At 39.5% G+C, this 25806-nt stretch overlaps 1 protein-coding gene across 3 annotated transcripts in view; it reads right to left on the reverse strand.

Annotated features, from left to right (window-relative positions):
- Positions 1–24980, reverse strand: part of HDAC11 (histone deacetylase 11) — a 39485-nt gene extending 14505 nt beyond the window's left edge. For 2 of the 3 annotated variants that reach the window (XM_074198370.1, XM_074198371.1), the window contains exons 1-4: positions 24901–24980; positions 22155–22303; positions 21560–21660; positions 2372–2488 (exon numbers count right to left, since the gene is read on the reverse strand). In XM_074198370.1, the coding sequence (XP_074054471.1) occupies positions 2372–2488; positions 21560–21660; positions 22155–22303; positions 24901–24902 (369 nt within the window). In that variant the 5' untranslated portion in view covers positions 24903–24980. Of the gene's footprint in view, positions 1–2371; positions 2489–6391; positions 6756–21559; positions 21661–22154; positions 22304–24900 lie in introns of those variants that run through there. The other variant, XM_074198372.1, reaches the window with a different exon arrangement.
- Positions 24981–25806: the final 826 nt, after the last annotated feature.

Genomic DNA, 25806 nt, shown 5'->3' on the forward strand with positions numbered 1-25806 from the left:
AAGCACCAGATAGTGTGCTAGGTTTTTTTTTTCTCTTTTCCTTTTTTTTTTTAACTGTGACCATAGCAAGATCATTTGAGGAAGGTGACATTCTCTGATATAATTATAAGATCAAAGAATGTTTGAGATAGAAAGGGCCTGAGAGATTAACAAGTCCAGTCCCTTCATTTTAGAGGTAAAGAATGAGACCTTGAGAACATCTCCACCTACTTGGTTAGGCTGACCTGGATTTGTTCTGTCTCCCACTAGATGTGTGCCCTTTGACCAGTCACTCAAACTCTGTCCTTCCGTTTGCCCAGGGAATAAAAGTCATGTGATTCAAGAGAGTATGCAATACTCCCTTGACTGGTATATAGATCACACACCTCATTTTGTGTCCTTCAAATCTAATTTCTTTCCTTTTTCTCCCAGATTGGGTTCAGTTCAATGAAAATGAAAGAATTTATTTTCCTATGTCTCTGCAAGGCTAGGGATGAGTGATATCACTCTCCTCTCTAGTGAATGTTCCAGAGCAGAAAAAGTGCTTTGGAAAAACTTCAAAAAGCACCATTCAAACTTCATATTAATGTTGCCTACCCTATGCCTTAATCTTGGCCTAAGAGATCACCTTCCTCAAATTGGCATACCCTAAGTGAGCTTTCTTGGGTGTGAAGAATGTAGCACATATGTTTCCTTGAACTGTGCTGGCTCAAGGCTGGCCAATGACAGAATGCATTAAGGACCAGTGATAACAGCTTGGGGTTCCTAAGGAAAGGAATCATGGCTTATTGAAAACAGAACTGGGTTGGGAGTAGAGACCCAGGCTCTAATTCTAGTTCTTCTATGAACCAACTGTGTGACCTTTGGAAAATCCTATTCCAACCACATGAAAAATGAGAAATAATATCTAATCCCTAAGAGGCAGAATGATTCAGTGTAAGAATATGGATCCTGAGCTCATATCTTGGCTCATACATTTACTTCATGTATGAATTAGAAAAGTCATATTACTTCTTTGACCCTATCTGTAAAAGGAGGGGGTTGAACTAATTGACCTTAAAGGCTCTTCCAGCTCTAAATCTATGATAGATACTGTGAATTACCCCACAGGTGTTGGAAGGGTTAAGTGAAATGATACAGATGAAAAGGATTTGCTTTCCTTTTAAGGGAAAAGGGGCAGTTAGGTAGAGTACAGGCCCTGGAGTCAGAAGGACCTGACTTCAAATCTGACCTCAGACACTTAATAATTGCCTAGCTGTGTGACCTTGGGCAAGTCACTCTTAACCCATTGCCTTAAATAAATAAAAATTTAAAGGAACTGTTATAGTTATCATGACTAATCAGTTTGTGCTATATAGCATCTTTAATTTGTATTCACTAATTACTTCTTGTAGATTTATTTTATATCCCCTCTAATTTCTTTGAGAACAAGCAATGTATCTTTCCTAGACTTTAGCTTAAAGCTGAGCAGAGAGAAATGTTCAACAAGGGCTTAGCCAATCCATCTGGCTCAAAGAAGCACACTTTCCCTCTCCCTTGCCATCCTCCCAGATATCCAAGATACTTTCAGAGATGACCACAAATTCACAGATAGAAGAGAAACACCCATAAAGAGAATCTCACAATTCTAGAATCTCTGGTCAGAAGGGTTCATAGACTCACAGATAAAACCTGGAAAGGATCTCAAAGGTCATTCAGTTTGACCCCTTTCTGTTACAGGTAAGGAAACTGAGACAGAGAGAAATTAAGAAATTTGCCCAAAGTCACAGAGATTACACCTAAAAGCCAGAGGAGGAATATGAACCTAAGTTCTATGACTCTAGACACTTTCCAGTACCACAGTTAGCTCTGAGTTTATCTGCTGAGATGCTCTTATTCAATACATGTCTCTCACACCTCTGATTTGTCCTTCAGCCTCCTGTTGGAGACTTCCAGAGCCAAGAAAAATCATTACTTTCTGAGATAGAAGGTCTTTCAACTTGAGTATAACTTCAAATGATAATGGGCTCTTGGCTCTCCTCTTAGTCAGGAAAAGATAAGATAGCCATTTACTCTTTAAGAACCTTTCAGGTTCTAATACTCCTTAAATTCTAGTTATTTCCCAATGAGCCAAAAATAAGATAAAATCTGTTGGCACAATACAATAGGAGTTGATGTTGCTTGACTTCATGTCTCATGGATATATGGTAGTGAAAGGAGGAACAAGACTCCATACTAGGCTTTGAGAGAACTAGGGATCTTCACTTGGGCCTAAGGTCTAAGTAGCCTAAAATGAAAGGGAAGGTCAGGTGACATCTGTCCATTCTTTCTAGCACCATCTTCCTTCTCCCCACTGTGCTCCTGACCAACACCCAAATTATAAAAGGGCAGAGAGGGCACAGGTTCATCTTACCATAATGGTTCCTCCTGTCTGCGTCCTTAGAGGTCTTAGAACATGTCTCTGCACCAGGAAATTAGGAAGAAGGACAACTGGTGGAATCTCCGTGATTGTAGCCACTACAAAGGACCACTGGAGGAAGAGACACAGAAACAAGGAGCATGCTCAACACTCGATGAATGCTTGTAGACCTTTGTGAGTTGACTTCTCCCCAGGATCAGACTATGCTCTAGTGAAGAAAGAGTCCTTCAGGAGACCCAAAAATTATGCTGACTGCCGAGGGATAGTTACAACAGCCTTACTCCTCAGTGGCATTCATGTTCATTGAATTTTGATGAAATGAACTATATATTTTGAATACTTTGGAAGAACTGGTTATGTAAAGATGTCACATCCAGAATGTTTACTTTGCAAGTTAGGGGATGAAAATATTGCCTCCCCTCCCCTCAATTTATCTGGTTATTTAACTGCTTATTTGGCAAGACAGAATTCCATAAAGAAGAGATCCACCCACACTCCTCAGTCAGCCTGAGGTTCCATCTAGATGCACCCCTAAGCTTCTGAAAGAATTACAACAAATTTCCAGATGGCTTCACTCTCAGGGAACAGGATCATAGAGCAAAAGCTAGATGGGTCCTTCAAGATCATTGAACCCAAACCCCTCAATTTACAAATGAATAAACAGAGACCCCCCCAAGAGCTTCAGTGACTAGTTCAAGGTCACAAAGGTAGTATCAGAGCCAGCATTCAAACTTGGCTTTTCAGATTTCAAATACAGATCCCTCAAGAGGGAAGTATCATCCCAAAAGAATGTTTCTCTTTGATAATTTGCCTCCCAGGAAATAGCAAAGTTCAGGGTGTGAGATAAGATGATTGTCCATTGTGAAGGAAAGAGGATAATGAATTACCTTTTTCCAAGTAGAAATACATTTCACCAAATGACCTCTGGGTGCCCGGATCTAGTCAAGGCTCTGCTCTGATGAAACTATGAGAGGATGAGAAAAGTCCAGCTATCCTGATGCCACAGAATTTGGATAGCTTTTAAAACATAAGAATGAACCTTCAGAGGTCATTGAGTTCAAGTCTAGCATTTCACAGAGGAAGAAAGTGGAGCTTTGGGGAGCAGGGAGGGAGTAAATTACCTTTCCATTCAAGTAAGTGTGATTCATTTTTTATAGGTATTGAACTGAGTTGGGTTGAAAGGAATTGATCAGGTATTAATGAACTGCTAGGGATACACACACACACACACACACACACACACACACACACACACACACACAAAGCAGATATTAGACTCAGTCTGAGATCAACCAACTACATTAGCTTAATTACAAACAAACAAACAAACAAATACAAATACATCCAAGATACTTTAAGGCATGGGTGTCTAACCTTTTAGCTCTTCTGGGCTGCTCTGCCCAACAAAAACTTGTCAAGGGCTGCATATCTTTACAACACACTGAATGCAGCATTTATTTTCCAGCTTTTGCTCCTACTATTCCCTTCACCTATGCTATCTTATCCCCATATCTCTCTATGTGTTCAAGTCAAACACCACTTCCTTCAAGAAACTTTACCCCCTCTGATCTCCTATTAAATGTTCTATCTCTTCTATGGTAATTCAGTTGAATTCAAACCAAAACACACACATCTACTCAGCACAAAGGACTATATAAAACACTAGGGATACAAAAACAAAATGGTGAGAGAGCTCCTGCTTTCAAGTTTACCAAGAGCAACACAGATCAGCAGGAGACAAGTGAGAGAATGCAGGGGATAAAGAAGAGATAAGATAAAGTGTCTTCAAGCAGATTTATAAGGAGATAAGGCACTGACAACTGGGATGATGTTTGTTCTTCATTATTTAGGAAGACCAGGACATCAGAGAAGTGATGAATCTCATGAATTGGATCTGAATGGGGTGGGGGGAGGCTGTGCTAAGTCACCAGCCTCATTTTCTCCTCCAGAACCATTTGGATCCAGTGACCAGATATGGATCAGGATGACTGGAGATGACAGACTGAGGACTCAGGTTCAAATCTCCCCCCTGACCATGATTCCTTATCTGTGATCTTGAGCACATCATTTAACATCCCTGGCCTCAGTTTCAAGTGTAAAATGATTGGAGTCAGACGAGTTGTTCTGCATCTTTGATATTATGACAAATTCAGATCCATGTCTTCAGGAGATCATTCCAATAGCCATGTGAAGACTGGGTTGAAGTAGAAGAGAAGGAAAGCAGAAAAGAAGAACAGAAAAACTATTAGGATTGTCCACACAAGAAATGATGAAGGGTTGAATAGGGAAATCTGAATATAGAGGGAAAGGATTTGACTTAAGGGGGGTAGGAAAGACTAAGGGGTTGATAAATGAGAAATATGGGTGAATGAGAAAATGGTGGTCCTCTATAAGTAGAACAAGAGACATTCAGAAGAGGGACAGATTTTGGATGAGTTTAGTTTTGCCTATGTTGAGTTTGAGATATCAAATGAACAATCAAGTACAGCTTTCCAACAAGTGTTTGAAGGTATAGGAATGGAGTTCAGGGGAGACATAAAGGCTAAATATGTAGCTGGAGATGGCACTGGCTAAGAGATGGTTGCTGAACACATGGGAGTAGATTAGATCACAAAATGAAAGTGTAGAGTCCAAGAAATAATAACAACAGACATTCAAGAAGGAAAAACCCCAGTAGTTAAGGTGATGAAAGAATATCAAAAAGAAGAGAGTGGTCATTAAAGAGTAGCTGAATTCCTTCTATTCAACTCTGCATTAGGATTGTTAGCATATTTTTCTAAGTCTGCCCCCCTCCAAGGAAGTTCCTAGAGCAGCTATGTCCAAACCAGATGGCCCTTAAAGCCCATTCATGCAGCATTATTAAATTTTTTATTATACTCATTGATAGTATAGGTTACATTGTAGCCATAAATAAATATTAAATTATATATGCAGTCCTTGACAAATTTTTTCATGGGCTATACAGTCCAAAAAAGCAAAAAATATTTAGCTCCCAGGTATTTCTTTTTATTTTTTTATTAGTGCTTATCATGTCTCCCATATAGTAAATATTCAATAAATACTTGTTTATATTAAGTAAAATAAGTCTAAATTATATAGCTTATATGTTATAAAATATATTTATCATAATTATATCTTATATAGTTTATATTAATCAAAATTACCTCTAGTTATCACCTCCAAATAATGCAAAATTAGTCACAGTCAAGTCTCCATAATATATGCAATATGTCTTTGGGCAAATCACTATAGTGTTGTTTATAAGATGAATGGTTTGGAATAAATGATTTCTCTAAGTTCTAAATCTTAGGTTACATGGATGCTAACCACCCTCCAGCATCACTGGGAGGCAGTGGGGCAAAATGGAGAGATACTGGGCTACAACACCTGGATTCAATTCCCATCACTCTCCCTCCCAATCTGTATGACTTCAGGTAAGTCCCTGAATGTTTCTGGGTACTGAATACATGATAGCTCTTCTACTTCATCCCAAAAGTTTGTTATCTTTGAGCAGCTAAATGGTATACTGGATAAAGTAGCAGCTCTGGAATCAGGAGGACCTGAGTTCAAATCCAACCTCTGACACTTGACTTTAATTAGATCTGTGACCTTGGACATGTCACTTAACCAATTGTCTTGTATCCAGGGCCGACTCCAGTCATCCTGATTCATATCTGGTCACTGAACCCAGATGACTCTGGAGGAGAAAGTGAGGTTGGTAACTTAGCACAGCCCCACCTTAGTCAAATCCAAATTATGTGCTTGTTATGGAATCAATTCCCAGGTGTCATGGCCTTTTTCAAGAACAAAGGACAAGCATCACCTTTTTAAGGTTGGTGCTGGGTCTAGAATTCCAGAACTCCTAGAATTGGGAGTTCAAATCTGGCTTCAGACACTTACATAGATTCTTTATCCAAGAAAATCAGGGGAAAGGTGAACATTGCCAGTGCTGAGCACCTGTCCACATCATCAACAGATGCTTATGGAAAGGCAAGGGCATTGATCCATACTTACATCAACCATCTGGATTTCATTACTATGAGCACTCCCTCCAATGACAGATTGCAACCCTTCCATACCATATAGGACAGTCTTCAGGAATTGCTATGATTAAAAACAAATCTTCAGAGGATGATGAAGTCTTCTGGGGATGGGGCTTTCAATGCCTCACAACAATCACATTTGATTACCAGGCCTGCCCTCAGAACCTTTCCAATGTGGTGAGACCAGCCAGAACATTCTGAATGACAACATATCCTCCTGGAGTTCAGTCATGTCTATGTCAGGACAAGGTGCCAGAGGAGAAATGGAGCCAAAGAATGGTTGGTTATACTTCAGAAACAATCATCTTCCTTCTCGTGCCTCAGCTTCTTCTTTTCTAGGATGAGCAGATTTAGATATCAATTCTAAGGCTCTCTCTAGTTCTACAGAGGTATGTTCAAGAGAGTTAGGAAAGTGGCTTGGCCACAAGCAAAGAGCTCTTACTGGAAAATAATGGTGCAGTGCTTAGGGTGCTAGATCTGAAGTTAGGAAGACTCATCACCCTGAGTTCAAATCTGGACTCAGATACTTACTAGCTGTGTGACCCTGAGGAAATCACTTAACCTGTGATATTCACCTCAGTTTCCTCATTGGTAAAATGAGCTGGAGGAAGAAATGGAAAATCACTCTCAAATCGGATCATAAAGAGTTGGACACTCCTCAAAATGACTCAACAACCACAACCACACAGTCATGTCCAGATGAGTGGAGCTTGAATCTTATGTGATTAAAAATAGGTAGCTGCTTGAGATCCTTGATCAGAAAAATTTGACAAAATTGACATTTTAGAAAAGATTAATTTAACAGCCATTTTCAGTCAGGAAAAAAAGGACAAGGAAAAATTGCAAGGAAACAGATTTTACCTTAGTTATCCCATTCCTAATCCCTCATTTTCACTGAGCATTTAGGAACCAAGGTCCAGAAGAGTTAAGGGAATATTCCAAGAATCCACAGATAAGTGTGTGACATAAAACACTGATCCCTTGGACACTAACTTTTCTACTGTACCACTGTACCTTTGAGGCCATGTAGAAAGTTGTGAGATGATTCAGGTGTAGTGGAGAGAGCTGAGAGTAAAACACCAATCAAAGAAGGGACCTACTGCCTGACTAGGGGGAATGAGAGAGGGAAGAGTCAACATATGTAGCTATGAGTCTGGAGAACTGGGGCTGTAATGATACAGCCAACAGCCAAGGGGAAACTGGGACTTGAAGACGTTTTGGGGGAAATGAATTTAAAACTTCAAATAAAAGCAGGATGTCAAATATGAAAGTGCTGTAGATATAAAATATAGGTGCCTAAGTGAAGGGTCAGAGATATAGGGTATCCCAAAAGTTTTAGTGACATTTTAAGCTTTAATAGTTCAATTGCAGCCTTTTAAAACATGTTGTATATTTGGGAATCAGCAGTACAGAGGTGATAATCTTAATTGTAAATGGAAAACATTTCTGGCAATGGGGTGTTGGTTGGCTGTTGTTCTTCATTCTTGAAGAGGATCAAAATATTATCACTATGTAAGAGTTAAGTTATAGTGCGCCCAACGATCACAGAACAGACAGACCAATATGGGTTTGGAATGTTCTACCAAGTCAGGCACAAATACTCCATATGAATATTTGGGGTGAATTCTCTAAATTTGGGCATCTCACATTTCTTTTGAGCTCTTTCAATTCTGCTTTACTCATAGAACACGACCTTCTTTAATAAGGGCACACCCTACTGGACAGTCCTGTATTGGTGCCTCCTATGTCATGCCATTAATTCCAGAGTTTTTAAGAGAGACTTTGAGAGTTTCCTTATATCACTTTTCTGACCCCCATGTGAGTGCTTGACTTTTGTAAGTCTCCAAAAATAGTCTTTTAAGTAAACATATGGCTAGCTTTTGAACATGGCCAGTCCATTGAATTTGTGCTCTCTGTAGTAGAGTTTGTGTTTGTTTTTGTTTTGCAAGGTCGAACTCAGGTCCTTCTGACTCTATCCACTGTGCCACTGAGCTGCCCCTCTATAATAGATTTTGAATGCTTGGAAGTTTATGTCAAGAAAGGACCTTGGTGTCTGATACCTTATCCTGCCAGATGCTGTTCAAAATCTTTTTCAGGCAATTCCAGTGGAAGCAATTGTGTTTTCTGGGGCATGATACTGGTAGACTGTCCAGGTTTTGCAGACTACAACAAAGAGGTCAGCACAATGACTCTGTAGCACTTTGGTTTGGTGAGCAGTCTGATATCTCTTCTTTCCCACACTTTCCTTCAGAGCCTCCCATATTCTAAGATAGCTCCAGTAATGCTTGCATCAACATTATTATCAGTGTGTACATCTCTTGAAAGTATACTGAGAAGGTAAGTGAACTTAACCATTGTATTTAAAACTCCACTTGCTGGAACCAATGGTTCCAGATATGGATGATGTGGTGTTGGCTGATGTACCTATGTTTTCTCAGTGTTAACTGTTAGACCAAAATTTGCACGGGCAACAGATAATCAATTCTTACTTTGCTGCATCTCAACTTCAGAGGCTGCACAATCATCAGCAAACAAAAAGTTAAGGACCAAATACAACACCAGTTAACGTGACAAACAAAACAGCCGTGCAGGGAAAACTCAGGGGAGCCAACTGCTGCCAAGTTGAGACCCACGAGATGAAGGACAGCAACAGAATTTTGTACAACACAGAGAGAGAAGGAGAGGGAGCTGGAACAGCCTGTAGGAGATTATGCTAGCAGCTCAATTTGTACTCCCAAAAGGAGAGAGGATGTGAAGAATGGAGACCGTTTCAATCAAGGAGATACCTCTAGAGAGCTCTCCAGGATACAGTTCTGAGTGCCAGTCAAAGGAGAAAGAAAAGTAAGAAAAAGAGACATTCAAATACCATTTTCCAAATTGATAGTTATTTAATCAAGGACTATTAGAAACACAAAAATGAGAGTCATCCAGCCCCAATCTTTGAAGGTCATTGCACTTTTTGCATCTAGATTCCAATAACATTATAAATTAAGCTCCTTCTGCATATGCACATTGGTTCTCATTCTCCTGGCAGGTTTTTTTCCTAGCCTTCTTCCCTTCTCCTTTCTCTGTACATGGAATTCTTGTCATGTACCACTTCAGCCAAATACCAGGCTGCCAGCCAAAGAGTTGCAGGTCTTTTTCAAGAACTAAGCTTCAGGCTCTTCCCTTTCATTTTTAATGAGTTTGCACTGTAGTTGGCCCATCTAGAATTCTCACAGCTACTGGCTGACAAAGGAGGCTACTTGCCGCTACTAGGAAACTGGACAACAGAAACCTGATGTATCCGGAGTTGGGAATGCTATGAATATTTCTAAATACTCCACATCATATTTTGTTGGTTCACTCCAATACCCCAACTCCAGCCAACATATTTGCTATCCTGAACCCTCTAATAATATATATTTAACAGAAGCTTCATTAAAGACATCAGCTAGTGAGAAATAACAACAATTAACAGCTACAACAACTCTGAACAGCATAAAAACTAATTGCTCATTGTGTGAGGATCAGTTAAGACAGACTTAGCTCTTGTCGGCAGTACAATGATCCAAGACAATTCTAAAAGACTTGTGATATAAAATGTTAACTACAGTCAGGGAAAGCACTATGGAGTCTGAATGCAGATCAAAGCTTACGATTTTTTGCATTTTGTTTTTGCTTTCTTGTGGTTATTTTGACTCTTCTTCTTGACTAATGAGGAAATATGTCTAACATGATTGTACAGTATAACGTATCAAACTGCTTGCTGCACTGAAGAGGGGAGAGAGAAGGGAGGGAAGGAGAAAAATTGGGAACTCAAAAAGCTTATAAAAATGAATATTGCAAATTCTCTTTACATGTAATAGGAAAGAAAATAAAATACTATTAAGAAAAAGAAAAAAATTTCTAATGAAAAGCCTCCAACCCATGAGGTTACAATGTCCTGGACATTTGTACCTATAATTGTCCAAATTGTAAAAAAAAAAAAAGTCATTAATAATAGCTGACAGGGAGAAGGGGATATGAGCACTTTTAGTCCTAGCCCTTTTTCTAGGGACAGAGAAACAGCCTCAGTTGGTCTCATTGAAGAAATGACCAATTGGTAAACTGAGAGCCAAATAATTCAGAATTCAAGTTGAGTTTTTTTAAAAGGAAAAGCCCCTCTCTCTGAAATGAGTTCTCTCTCTCTGCTTCTTGGGAATAATTGTGAATTAACTAGATAGGTGAAAGGAGAGGTTTGGGGTAAATATGTATGCATTTATTATATATGTATGCATTTAGATGTGTGTGTGTGTACAGGTATATATATGCATGAATACATATCAATGTATTTATATGTACCCATGAAAGTTTTTATTTCAGTCAGAGTCTGGTGAATCTCCATGCAGTGCCCATGAATATATAACTCTTAGTGTATCTAGCTAGATATGGATGAGGCCAATGAGATTCAGTCAAGGACCTAACTCAGCAGACATTTCATTTCACCCTGCCAGATCCAAATCCTACCTTGACTTCCTCCATAAGATTATATCTAAAAGTTCCTTGCCCTCTTATACAGAACTAGTTTCACCTCAACCCTGGAATGAAAAGAGATGGCCAGAGAGGTGGAGAGGGTCCTAGGTCATTAGGAGAACTCTATATTTGTCTTAAGATTGGCATCAACTTGACCACTGGGGCAAGCCAAATTAACCTACACCTGTCTCCCAGAAGAGTCTCTAAAACAATGTAGTACAGAACTGTGTTCTTGGTACCATAAACTGACCTAGTCTTGATCTTTTTTTGTGACAGTCTTTCTGTTCTTCAGAGGATCAAGTCACTTCTGATGATCCAAGCTCTCTTGGAAGCCTTAATAGAGGCATCAATCAAGACTGGTCAGGACATTCTAAAGAAACGATAACAGAATCCCCTGGCCAAGACACAAGGTCTCTTCTTCCTCTACTCTAGGATTTTTCTGCATCATCTTCTCCATAATCTGGTAAATCACCTTCCCTAAACCACTGAATGGACGAACTTAACTCCCCAATGCATCACTATGAAGTCCAGAGAAAATGCATGGGAAACAAAAAATACTAACTTGCTCTATGACTTTGGGAAAGTCATTTAACTTCTTTATGCTACAGTTTCCCTTTCTATAAAAAATGGATGATCCTCACTGCCATGCTTGCCTCCTAGGACTGTTTTGTGATTTGAATTATATGTGTCAAAAGCATTTTCAACAAGTTAAAGTTATATATGAACATTATTTTGTTATAATAATATGATAATTTATAAATATGACTAAGACCAGTTAAAAATGTCTCCAGAGAAATGCAGAAATTTCTTCTGGAAAGGAACAAAGTCCCTCACATTTTTCCTATCTCTAATCATGGTATTGCTATTTTCTCAGTCTCAAGAAATTCTGTGAAATCCTGGACTTCCTCCTTTTTTCAATTGCCCTATTGTCCTTTAAAAAACTGATTTGATTTCTTCAGAATGTTTCTCCCATCTATCACTTTCTTCTCAGTTCCACTAACTCTTAGGTTCCTTGACTCACTCATCTTCTCTCCAATCCAAACTAGACACTTCTGCAAGAGAAATCTTCCCAAAACGTTATTTTTTTCTTTTTCTTCATGATCTACTACCCTACTCAAAAAACATAGTAACTCTGAAATTCAAGTCTAAGTTCCACTGCCCAGTTTCTAAGGCTCTGCCTGATTTGGCTCACCCAATCTGTTAAATATGATTTCCCAGTAATCTTAGGATTATGGATGTAGACCTGGAAAGGACCTCAAGGACTATGTTGTATAAACTCCTGATTTTACAGATAGGATAACTGAGGTCTAACAAATACAAGTGAACTGTTTTTCAGTAGCTTCAATTGTGTCTGACTCTTCATGATTCCATTTGGGGTTTTCTTAGCCCAGACACTGGAGTGGTTTGCCATCTCCTTCTCAGCTCATTTGTCAGATAAGGAAACTGAAACAAACAGGATTACGTGACTTGCCCAGGATCCCAGAGTTAGTAAGTGTCTGAAGTTGGATTTGAACACAGGTCCTCCTGACTTCAAGCCCAGCATTCTAATCACTATGTTACCTAGTTGCACCATTTAAGGGAATACTTGCCATATAAGCAGAGACAATATTTGAAGTGTACCAAATCCATTGCCCTCTCACCATCCATAGCTGTTTCACATAGTCCCTTCTGGATCTTGATTCCAATACTCTGTGATAAAGCTAGGTAGAAAGGAGTGCCATTTTTTAAAAACTGTAATGGCCATAAAACCTTTCCATGAGACATGTGAGTTAGGGGTGTATGGGGGAGTTGGAATAGGAAAACAAACCAAGCAATGGGTAATGGGACATAGTGAAGCAGGGAATGGGTAGTCAGTCTTGCTCTGCACCCATATGAGTCAGGGTTTCTCTCCCCAAGTTGCTGTGCTTATGGGTACAGTAAACTCACAGCCTGTAAGCAATGCCAGCTAAGATCTAATTAAATCTTACCTATTCTTCCTTCTACCTTCACTCTGAAATATATACAGCCAATCCTCCTATAACTAGGAAAGGCAATTCAGCTGACTGAGGTTCTTACCTATTTCCTTCAGTCTAGACTGTAATAGGGAGGAGGGAAACTAGAGGCTATAAACTGTTGACTAAGCTAACATATCTGTTGAAAGTCTAATTTACTTCTGACAATTTATCCTACAATACCTTGATTCTTCCGATCCATAGAGAAGAAATACCACCCCAAAGATCCTTTAGGACTTCTAAGATATTCCCCAAATTTATTCTCTGTATTGGGATTCTAGAGAGTGGCAGATATTTGAGTTGTAAGGGCAATTTTTCTAAAACTTTTCATTAACCATCATACAGAAGACACAATGAACATTTAGTCAAAGTAGTTACTAAGATGTTATTAAAATGTTTACTAAGGGGTGGCTACGTGGTGCAATGTATAGAGCACCAGCCCTGGAGTCAGGAGTATCTGAGTTCAAATCTGGCCTCAGACACTTAATAATTACCTAGCTGTGTGGCATTGGACAAGCCACTTAACCCCACTGCCTTGGAAAAAACCTAAAAAAAAAAAGATGTTTACTAAGAGGTTATTTACTAAGATGTCAGATTAAAAATAGTAGCTACTAAACATAAACCCCCATAAACATGAGGTACACTGTCTCATCAATGCACATAGTATCCATGGGAAGAGTGATTTCAAACCTGAGAAGAGCTGTGAGCCATATGCATGGGATACACATATAGTAAAGGTAACTCAACAAACCCCACACCACAAGGTAGAGAAACAGGGAGAATAGGATTCAGGGTTCCAAAAAGTTCAGGTTTATTCTAGGCCATTAACCTCCCCAGAGGAAGGGAATCAAGTTCTGTGAAAAATCTAGAGCCCCACCCTTTGCATGGACTGGATTCTAGGACAAAAAAAAAGACAGGAAAGGGTTCTGCTCAGCAGCTCCATTAAAGGATTTGAGACAAATCTAAGGGACCATTTCTTCAGGTGAGTAATGTATCTAGAACAATGTTTTACACACAGAAGATACAGTATTATTTTCATTATTATTATTAATAATAATGATAATAATCACTGAAGTTGTTCTTGAAGTTATCTAGGATAACATGTAATAGATAGACCCCAACAAATCCTCAGTTGGAAAGTACAAATAAAATTCTTTACCACACTTAGTAATTTCATCCCATTTCATCCCTTTTCCTCCCTAAGAGGGACAAACCTCACAATAAATGGAGTTGCCTAAATATATGCTATGGGCTACTTTCAAATATGCCTAAGCCTCTCCTCCCCATCTTTTTAAAAAAGCCTTCATTGGACCAACCTACCATGCCCTCCAGTTATCATCTTTTATCTCTCCCCCACGCTCAGTCAAACTCTTTAAAAAAAGAGGTCTACACTTTTAGTCCCCATTTCCTTATTTTTTACTTACTCCTCAAGGCTCTGCAATATAGTTTCCCACCTTTATCACTCAACTAAAACTGCTCTCTCCAAAAATACAATGATCCCTTAATTGCCAGATCTGTCCTTTTCCTATTTAGGTGTCTGCTTCATTTGACACTACTGACCCCTTTTTCCTCACCCTCTCTCCTCTCTGTGTTTTCATGACAGCTTGCTCTATCTCATGATTATCCTTCTATCTATCCAACTCATTCTTCTCAGTCTCCTCTCTTTGCTGGTCCATTATCTATGTCATCCATTCACCCCAACCCTTCTCTGAATATTATTCTCCAAGCCTCTATCCTGGGCTCCCTTTTCTTCTCTCTTGGTAATACCTTCAGCTCTCATGGGTTTAATTAACCTTTTTGTTCAGATAAGTCACAGATCTATATAGCTAAGGTTATTCTCTAATACTTGAACTGGTGCCCAGCATTACCAACTGTCTTTTGGACAATCTGGATGTTCCAGATGCATCAAACTTTTTTTTCATGAAAGAAATGTATCTCATCTTTTATTTAATATACATTCCTCTCGGTTTCTCAGATTTATAACCCTGGCATCACCTTCACTCTCCTTCAGCCTATATATCCAATCAATTGTCCACTCTTTCCATTTCTACTTACAAAGCATATGTCCAATTGGATCTCTTTTATCCATTCATATAAACAACAGCAACAACAAAATAATTACCAGTATCTCTTTTATCCATTCATATAAACAGCAGCAACAACAAAATAATTACCAGTATTTATAGAGTACTTTAAGTTTTGCAAAAAGTACATTAGAAATAGTATCTCATGGGCTGGCTAGGTGGTGTAGTGGATAGAGCACCGACCCTGGAGTCAGGAGTACCTGTGTTCAAATCCGGTCTCAGACACTTAATAATTACCTAGCTGTGTGGCCTTAGGCAAGCCACTTAACCCCGTTTGCCTTGCAAAAATCTAAAGAAAAATAGTATCTCATTTTATTCTCCCAACCTTATTAGGGAGGTCCTAATATTATCCCCATTATATAGAGGACAAAACTAAGGCAGACAGAGCTTAAGTAGATCCTCATTATTTCTCATCTAGATTATTTATTGTAAAGGCTTCCTAATTTTTCTCCCTGACTCAAGTCTCTTCTAATATTAATAGCTGCCAAAGGAACTTCCCTTAAATGGAGAACTAATCACATAATACCCCTAGACAATACTTGCAAGTGGCTGTCTATTGATTCTAGAATACAACACAAACATTTTGTTTAACATTTTAAATATTTCACAATCTGATCCCATTCGATCCTCACTGTATATTTATGCCCCTCTAAACTTTAGAAGGGGCAACTCGGTGACACAGTGGATAGAGCACCAGACTTGGAATTAGGAAGATTCACTCCTCTTTCTGAGCTCACCTCACATACTCATTCACCTGAACAAGTCCCTCAGTTTCCTCATCTCTAAACTGTGCTGGAGAAGCAAACAGCAAATCATTCTAGTATCACTGCCAAGAAAATGGGGTCACACAAAGTTGAACATGACTAAAACAAGTCAACAACAATTAAACTTGCAGATCCAACAAAACCAACAATCTCCTACTTCCATGCTTGGAATGCCATCCTTTCTTCAATGCCTCAATGAATTCCTCTCTTCTTTCAAGACACAGTTTAAATACCAGTTTCTACATGAAGCCCTTAAATTTCAATTGAAGTTCCCTCCCTTCTAACCTATCTTGTTTATATTTATATTTTTCTCTTTTTATTTATTCTGAATATATTTAGGTTTTTGCAAGGCAGACGGGGTTAAGTGGCTTGCCCAAGGCCACACAGCTAGGTAATTATTAAGTGTCTAAGACTGGATTTGAACCCAGGTACTCCTGACTCCAAAACCGGTGCTTTATCCACTACACCACCTAGCCTCCTCTGAATATATTTCTTTATGGAATGTAAGTTCCTTGATAGCAGGAACTGTTTCATTCTTTGTAGTTTCTTTATGGAATGTAAGTTCCTTGATAGCAGGAACTGTTTCATTCTTTGTAGTTGTACCCACAGCACTGCACAGAGTGCCTGCCACAAAGCAGGGCTTAATAAAGGTCACTGTTTGATAAGACTTAAACGCACCCCTTACGTACCCCTTACTTCCCATCCCCACTACAACTCTCTCCAGCTCCAGCTGACATAGCTCCCATCTTTGAGTTAAGGCACCAAAGGTGTTCAAATTAAAGTAAGCTCAAGTATTATGGCTAATGTGCCAAGCTATTATTAGCAACTTTGTAATAAATATCATTAGTAAGTTATTAGTAGCAATTTTGTCAAAGAATTAGCACTTTGGCAACAGAAGAATTTATCAAATTAGTTCAAATAGAATTTAGGATGCAAAGGGACTGGACATAAGGTTAGAAGTTTTGATTAGAGGTTTCAAAGATCTGGAACTTTGGATACTACACAGGTAGGACATCTATATAAGAGGGAAATGAAAGGAAGGTTCTTTGAGGCAGAAGAGGGGAGGTTGGTACAGAAAGTAGAAGATCAGTTTTATTAATTGATCAAGGGATGAGAAACACTTTTAATTTCTTTTCATTTCTCCTCACTTCTCTCCTCTTCTTCAGTCTTCTTTCCTTCCCATTAGTAGCTAATACTATTGTCATCCATTGTCCTCTAACTAGCAGATCTCATGTATACAAAATCAGAATTCTTTTAGAGCTTCTTCCATTATTTCCCCCACAATGGAGGTGTGAACATTCATTCATTCATTCATTCAGCAATCCCATTTGAATGCTTGCAACCTGCCACACTCTGCTAGATAGTGCAGATACAAAGACAAAAATTCTGTCCTCAATAAGCTTATATTCTATTGAGAAAGGAGCACAAAGTGGACCAATAAATTTTAAAAATATATACAAAGTATTTTCTAGTGAGCAGAGGGGAACTTGAACCTGGAAAAAAAAAGACATTATTCAATAAAGACTTGCTGATTGATTTGATAACTTTCAGGAATGCTGCCAAAGATTTCCCTCCTACCACCAAATCTAAGAAGATAGGGAAGCTGATTTTCTCAGAAAAGTCACACCCACCCACCTACCATATGTCATCACTATTTCAATTCCATTGCCTGAACCTGAACCATTATCAATGGGCCCTAGGAAGCTCTTTTCAAAAAATAATTTTTGGTCAAATTATTATTATTTTAAAAAATAAACAAGACTCCAAATTGGGGAAGCGTTGAGGCTCCACATTGAGTTTTTCCATCTGTGCTAGGAAAATATAAGCCTCATTTTCTAGACATAATGAAAAAACAGAAAGGAGGTTTCCCCCTTCTACAAAATTCTATTCTAATTCCTTACCATGGCATGCTGATGGCCCTGGATTATATTAAAAAACTATTTCAGGAAAGTGAAAGTTCTGGCAGTATCAACTATGCTGGGAAGTATTTGAGAATGGTCCCCAAAGAAGTATGATAACTAAGAAGACACCTAAGTACGGGGAGAGTTATCACCAACAGCTTGGGCAGAAGGTAAGGAAGTCTTTGGTCACAGGAATGTATAGAATCAAGAAAAATATAGAATGGTCCTTAGTCATATGTGGAACCCTTCCAAAGGAATGAGGGTAGGAAATGGAGTAGAGAAAGGGCAAAATAACAGTTTTTAGATCTTCTATAAATATTAGTCTAACTTTAAGTAGCCTAATGGTGAGAACTTTGTCCAGAGACCAATATATTGGGTCAAAGATATTCTTAAAGAACTGAACTACATAAATATTGATCTTCTTAAAGGAAATGAAATCAAAATATAAAAGGAAGCCTCAGTTAAAGAGGCTAAACAAAAGATTTCACAGAGCTTGTTTTAATGTGAAATCAAAGTCTTCAAAAAGCATTTGCTGGTATACTTGGTCATCTCATTTTATGATGCTCAAGATGTTCAGCATAAGTATACATTAACTGACACTTGTACACTGATATCTACTGAAAAAGTTGAAGGAGGAGTGAAATCCCATATATATAAACCTTGGAGAAAATGATCTAAACCAAGTTAACATATACTTAGATATTTGCTAACTTTAATGGCTGCAGAAGGTGATAAAAAAAGAATGTCAAAAAATATTACTTAGGTTTTTAGAAATGAAAGACTGGGACAGCTAGGTCTAACAGAAGATAGAGCACCAGTCCTAGAGAGTCAGGAGGACCTAAGTTCAAATCCAGCCTCAGACACTTAATAATTGCCTAACTGTGTGGCCTCGGGCAAGTCACTTACCCATTGCCTTAAATAAATAAAATTTAAAAAAAACAAGAAATGAAAGACCAAAGGATTTTAGGTCACTTTGAAAATTCAAGGTCTATATGTCATAAATACTTTAAGAAGATAAGGAGGCTCTGGACCTGGCAAATAATAAACAATAAAACACACACACACACACACACACACACACACACACACACACACACACACACTCACACACACTCACTCAAAAACACCGTAACCTTTATCTTGACAGGAAAATGACTACTCCTCTGAGAGTCAGCAGAATCAGTTGTTTATTGTGCATTCAGACCACTGACAAGCTGGAGCAACAGTCGAAATCATCATTAAATTAGGAGAAAGGAGAAAGATAAAAAATAAAACCTTGAGTCCTATTATCTGATCTCTACAAATAAGGTGGGGTCAAAAAATAGGAAATGAACAAAAAACAAAAGATTTTGATTCAATTCACCATTTCTTTTAAAAGGTTAACCACAGTAAAGTAACTGTCATCATGAAGAGGCCAAATGAATCCAGAAACTGCCTTTGTCAACAAGCATAAGATGCCTTTGCCAAGGGTAACAGAAGTTAGAATACAAATTCATTTGTAAAACAAGAAGGATGATAATGGAAAATACCCAGCAATTATCCCCTCAGAAAAGAATGAAAAGTAATAGAAGCAAAAGTGAGACTTCAAAAGCTTGCCATGAGCTCCAAATGAATCATATCATCCTAAGAATAATTTAAAGGCAAAACTGGCTGAGTGACAATGAAGAGACGAAAAATGGAACAAAACTTCCAATGTTTCCCTGATGGTCTATTTCATCATTATCAGATGATCCATTTGTATTCTCACCCTTCAGTCTTTGACTATACAAGGAAGGTGAAATGGCACTAGATGGAACATAATCTTGAAAGCATCAAAGGATCATTTGCCAAGATGTTTCAGAAAGGGAAGAAAATCAAAACAATGGAAAAATTCATGAATACTTCCACTACCCAGAAAAGGCTACCAAAATAATCCTGATGGCTACCAACTCATAAGGCTACATTCTCACCTTTATAATCACTATGAAAATAATCTACAAACATACTGAAGATAACCTTAATGAAAATATGAGAATACAATCAGCAGACTTTCAGAAATAAAGCTGTAAAAACAGCTTTACAATTACCCAATTCTCTAAAAGACAAAGAGAAAATAAGCTATCTTGTTATCTTTTGTATCTGCTGATTTGCACAAAAACATGTACAGGTGTGAATGTGTACATACATAAACACACAGTCTTAAAGGTCCTCATCCTACAAGGTCAAGTATATATTAAAATCATATAAAATTCCTTGACAAATACCAACCATTGAGTTAACTATTCAGTGGCCTCCTGTTTACAAAAAATGAAACATAAAAAAGAAAGATGAATGATTGCCAAAGGTGTCTATCCTATCATGAAAGATGACCTATACAATTTTCAAATAGAAGAGGAAAATATTCCTATGGTAACAAGGTCCTTCAGATTCAACTGTATGCAGATAAAATTGGGTTGATTATGATCCAGCCCAAGAATATTACAACTACTCTTCAATAGGAGCCATAATTACTTAAAAGATATATAGTTAATCTATATAGGAGAATTGAAAATTGTCTATTATCTATACATCTCCATTTGGCCCAGCAATCTTTGCAACTGAGACAAGTACTGCAGTAGGACAAAAAATCTGGATCCAGAACTTTACAGGAGAAAGAAAGTGAGCCAGATGGTACTTTCAAGAATCACAAACTGCCCCTTAATGCAAAAACTTATCTTTTAAATACAAATATTCTCATGACTACTTGCAAAGATTGTAAAGCTCAGAATGCCACAACCTCTGAAGAGTAAAAGTTGCAGGTGACACAAAAATCCTATGAGAAGATGCATTTTGGGGACAAGCACTCAGCAAATTTCTAACAGTGACCCTGAATGTAGTAGATGCTTAGTAAACATATGATGACTTGAACTTATAATAAACACATACGAAGTGCTGTAAGAGATGTGTTCCAGGAAAAGAGGTAGGTCAGTCATGTGGTGACTTAACTCCATTGCCAAAAATAAAAATAAAAATTTTTTAACTATTGCTGTTACTATGTACAAGGTTCTGCTTCTGGTCATTTTACTTTGTATCAGTTTACTTTTGTATCAGACCTTTCCAGGTCTTTCTGATAGTATAAATGTAGACTCATAGAATCTTAAAGTTGGGGGAAGGGTCACTTCAGATGGATCAATGACTACCCTGGTAACCTTAAAATGTACAAAGAGCTAGATAAAAATCATATATTCAAGTAAAGTCTAGAAATTCAACCCCTCTTAGTTACCCACTTCCTTAAATGTCTAAAATTCATAATACACCCTGGAAACACCCCTTATACTAGCTTCTAAACAGGAATCTATCACAAGTCTTTGGTACACCTTACTAGGCAAAGGTCTCAAACTACTACAGAACATGGTCAAGTAGCTCTATGTCTTACCTATATGTCTTATACATAGGTATATGGATTGAACTGAATTTGTTAATAGATCTATGGAAACCTCACACCAGAACTCCCAGATGCCTATATGAAAAGAGAAAGGAGGCTGATTGCTCAAAGAGAAAATTAATGTGGGTGTTGGAAGGGACAGTTCTCACTCTAGGAAAGTTGCCTGTTTTAAAATAAAAGAACCTGAGGTCTGTCTGATAGATACATTTGGAGACTTACAAATTATTTCTCAAGGATACATTGAAGGAAGACAAAGAACACTACCTCAACTCATTGGCCAAAGTAATTAGATATGGAGTTCTCAACATGCTGGACAGCCAAAGAAAGGACTGACCTATTTGCAGAGGACTCCAGGTCTCTAAACTACTTTCTATCCTGATTGGGAAACCAAAGAAGATATAAAGAAGAAAGTCAAGAGAAAACACAGGAAATAGCAAGAGAGCCTCCTGCGGGGAAACCCATTCCAAACAAGCCTGGCCAAAGGGACTCCATTCCTCCTTACCTTCAACCTATTCAAGTATCTTTGTGTGTGTACCACCAGCAGATCTTCTTCAGTGGCTTCTCTGGCCTCCACCAGCATGACATCAGTAAGGAAATTATCTTCTGTAACCAAGATAAACCATACCCTTTACATATCTTCCAAGAGGCAACCTCAGGGAAAAATCAGCCTTTGTCTTGCCAGTCTAAAATCCCACTGGCTATACCCCTGAGGTCTTCAGAATCTGTCCCCAGTTGAAAATAGCTATCATTAGATACACATGAATTGAAATCCAGAGGCTAGATCCATGGGCTATTGATTCGATTCATTTTGAAGAGTTAAGTGACTTGCCCAAGGTAAATATCTGAAGCTGGTTTTGAACTCACAAAGAGGAGTCTTCCTAACTCCAGGCCCAGCATTCTATCAACTGCACCATCTAACTATCCTTCAGTGCAAAATCATTTTCCAAAGATGGGAAATTTTTTTTAACTTGGGAAAGACACAGTGAAAAGAAAGGTAAAGGTCACTGAAAACCAGCTTCACCCGCATTTTCCACAGTGTTGCTACAGAATTACTTTGAACGTGCCTGTTGAGATCAGGCAGAAAGACCTGCTTTTACCTTTTAAGAAATGGATGACTTTTCCCCATTTCCCAGCATCAAATGGATGGAGTTTCTCCAAGCCCATGAATGCGATGTTGTACCTTGGAGAGTAGACAATGGGCCAGCAGGTCTTTGCCACTTCTTGGTATAGCATAGTGTTATGAGGCCTTGAGGCACAGACAGAAAGAAATAAACAGAATATTAACTCAGAACAGAATCATGGAATCTTTTTTTTTTGGTGTGTAATAGAAAGATTTTTAAAATGAAGTTTTATTTAATATTTTATATTTTCCACAATTACATGTAAAAACAATTTTTAACATTCATTTTTTAAAATTTTGAGTTCCAAATTCTCTCCCAATTTCTCTCTACTCTCCCCTCATTGAGAAGGCAAGTAATTTGGTATGTTTACATGTATAGTCACATAAGACATAGTTCCATATAAGTCATGTTCTGAAAGAAAATACCCCCAAAAAATTAGGAAAAAGAAAAATAAAATTTAAAAGCATAATTTGATCTGCATTCAGACTCAATTCTTTCTCTGGAAAGAATTTCTTTGTCCTTTGTCCTTTGTAATTGTCTTGCTTCATTGTATTTCTTGGATTAGTTAAATTGATCATCATGCAATATTGCTGTTACTTGGGGCAGCTAGGTGGTGCAATGAATAGAGCATTGGCCCTGGAATCAGGAGGGCCTACATTCAAATTTGCCCTCAGACACTTAAAACAATTGCCTAGCTGTGTGACCTTGGGCAACTCACTTAACTCCACTGCCAAAAATAAAAATAAAATTTTTTTAACTATTGCTGTTACTATGTACAAAGTTCTGCTTCTGGTCATTTTACTTTGTATCAGTTTACTTTAGCATCAGACCTTTCCAGGTCTTTCTGATAGTATAAATGTAGACTCATAGAATCTTAAAGTTGGGGGGAGGATCACTTCAGAAATCACTGGGTTCCAAACTCCCCAAACTCTTCTGATCCCTAGGAAACAGGCTATCAAGTGCTTCATAAGTTCCTAGCAAAGATCTGTCAACTGGAATCCTCCAGAAGAGAGAGACAAGATTTCCAAATTCCATACGACCATGGCCTTGTGAAGTTAAAAAGACCAAGATGCATATCCAACTTTGGTCTCTTACTACATGTGAAGTCACTTGAGCTCTCTAAACCTCATTTGTAAACTGAAAGATAAGTCTTAATGGCTTAATCTTCACAACAAGTAGTAGGTGCCAGAAGAATTATTTCCATTTCACAGATGAAGAATTAAAGTTTGAACAAAGGAAAGAGATTTCTCCAGTCCTTCAGCTGGTATATGTCTATGGCAAGATCTTTCTAATTTGATCATCAATATTATAGTAGATGTCAGATGTTTTGCTGTCCTGATAAAATGTTCTAAAACTCAGTCACCACTAGGCCGCTTTGTGGATTCAGAGTAGGGTTCTGTTTAAAGATATCATAAAATAGTGATAATATTACTGCACTCTCCCCCTGAATTATCTCCTGAAGTTGCTAAGAAGAAAATCCAAAAGTTGAGGAGAAACTTGGGAAAAATGGTAAGAAAAAGTTAAAACTACAAATGTAAGAGATGGAAGTTCTTTATCCTTTCTATTACATTTGGCCTTGTGCATACAGAGCTACAAAGCTGTTTCAAACAAATCATGATCAGCATCCACATATGGGTCACCAAATACATTACTCTGGAAGGGACCTTAGAGGGCATCAAGTCCAAGCTTTGTATCTCACCAGAGACAAAAGTGAATCCCAGAAGAAGAAAGTGATTTTCTCAAAGTCATATAGTAAATTTAGAGAGTTAGAAACAGAACCCTGACCTCCTGACTTCCCAGAATTCTGTTCTTTCCTTTACACCACGCTGTGATTTTTTTAGACTAAAAACAAACATATCAGAAGGTCTCAGTCCATGTTGTGGGAATGAGGAGGTCCAAGAGAGGAATGGAGAGGGCTAAAGATGAGGACTGAAAGCTTTGCAGTAAAAGAGATTGGATTTGGGGGAAACCTACATTTCAACCCTGCCTCTCTCCATGTGACCTTGAGAAAGTTATATACCTCTGAGCTTATTTCCTCTTCGGTAAAGGAAGGGGGAATTCAGCCAGTTTACCTGGATCGGAAGCTACCAGGTTCCTTGAGACACTCACATCTCCCCGCCCGGGCCTCAGCTTGCCATCTGTTCAGGGTCCCTATGCTCTGCCCTCCCCTGCCCTATCTTTTGGTTGGGGCACTGTCATTTCGCAAAAGCCTTGTGAATCCTAGTGCCAACCTCTGGTAAGGGCTCCCGGTCCAAACCCCCTGCCCCTTCCCACTGACCAAAGAAGGTGGTGGACTGGGGGCCTTCCCAGAGTCCCACACTGCCTGTGGCAGGCTTTTCCTCCCAGGGGGGCACTTGGGGGCTGGTGGGAGGGAAGAAGGGAACTCTGGGTCACCTAGCTCGCCCGAGAGACTAGACTCCGGGGAGCAGCGGGGGTGGAGGGGATCCTCACCCGCGGGAGCGCCGGGAATGCAGGTCTGCATCCCGCACCCAGGGCCTGCCACTTCTGGGTGACCCCCACCCCTGGACCAGCTGCCTGTCCAGCTGGGGACCCCCACTTCCCCCAGGCGGCGGCGGCGGCGGGGCCACTCAGCTGGGGCAGCCACGACCGCGATCCGGAGGGGGGGGCGCGGGGCCCAGCTGCCTGGCAAAGGGACTAGAGCCGCCCGGCTCCCCGGGCCCTCGGGTCGCTCCTCCGGGGCAGGTGCCCACGCGCTACTTACATCCCCGCGGGGGCCTGCGGCCGAGTCGCCGCCTGCAGTCACCCGCCGGACCTTGCGCTGGGCCAAGCCGCGGCCGCTGGGGCGAGCTGGGGCGGGGGCAGCGTGGGGGGACGCCCCCTGACGTCACCGGGCCGGGCCGCGAGGAGATGACCGCCCCTCCGCGGGGCTGCATCACAGAGGGCCGGGAGCCCGTGTCCTCACCTCCCCCAAGTCCCAATGAGGCCCCGCCCCTGGTGAGCAAGCCCCCCCCCCCGCCTGAAGGGCACCCACCCCAGAGGCTGCTGCCCCCAGAGGAGCATCAGCTGCCAAGGCTCCGGAAACCTTTCCCTTCAAATGGATCCAAGGATTTGGGGCTGGAAACGAACTAAGGAAACGCGTACCCCTGCTCTACAGATAAAGAAACTGAGGCCGGGGCAAGAGAGAGAGGATCTGAGCGGGGATTCAAATCTAGCCCACTCTCAGCCATCTGAAACGTGAGCTGCAGCATGTTAAGCCTAAAACAGATCTCAGAACTCACCCAATCTAGATCCCTCCTTTTATTTATTTCTGGGGTTTTTTAAGTGAACTTTTTTCCATTTCCAATTACATGTAATATTTTTTAAATTCGTTTTTAAAGTTTTGAGTTCGATATTCTCTCCCTTCTTTCCTCCCGCCTTGGGAAGGCAATCTATTATTTTCCATGCGCATTTAATGCAAAACATTTCCAAATTAAGCATGCTGCAGAAGAAAACAGACAAAATCCCACACAAGAAAAATAGCTTTTAAAAAATGCTTTGTAAGGGGCGGCTAGGTGGCGCAGTGGATAAAGCACAGGCCCTGGAGTCAGGAGTATGGGTTCAAATCCAACCTCAGACACTTAACAATTAACCTAGCTGTGTGGCCTTGGGCAAGCCACTTAACCCCATT

The sequence above is a fragment of the Macrotis lagotis genome, chromosome 8, assembly GCF_037893015.1.
Source record: "Macrotis lagotis isolate mMagLag1 chromosome 8, bilby.v1.9.chrom.fasta, whole genome shotgun sequence".
In the NCBI taxonomy this organism is placed as follows: Eukaryota; Metazoa; Chordata; class Mammalia; order Peramelemorphia; family Peramelidae; genus Macrotis; species Macrotis lagotis.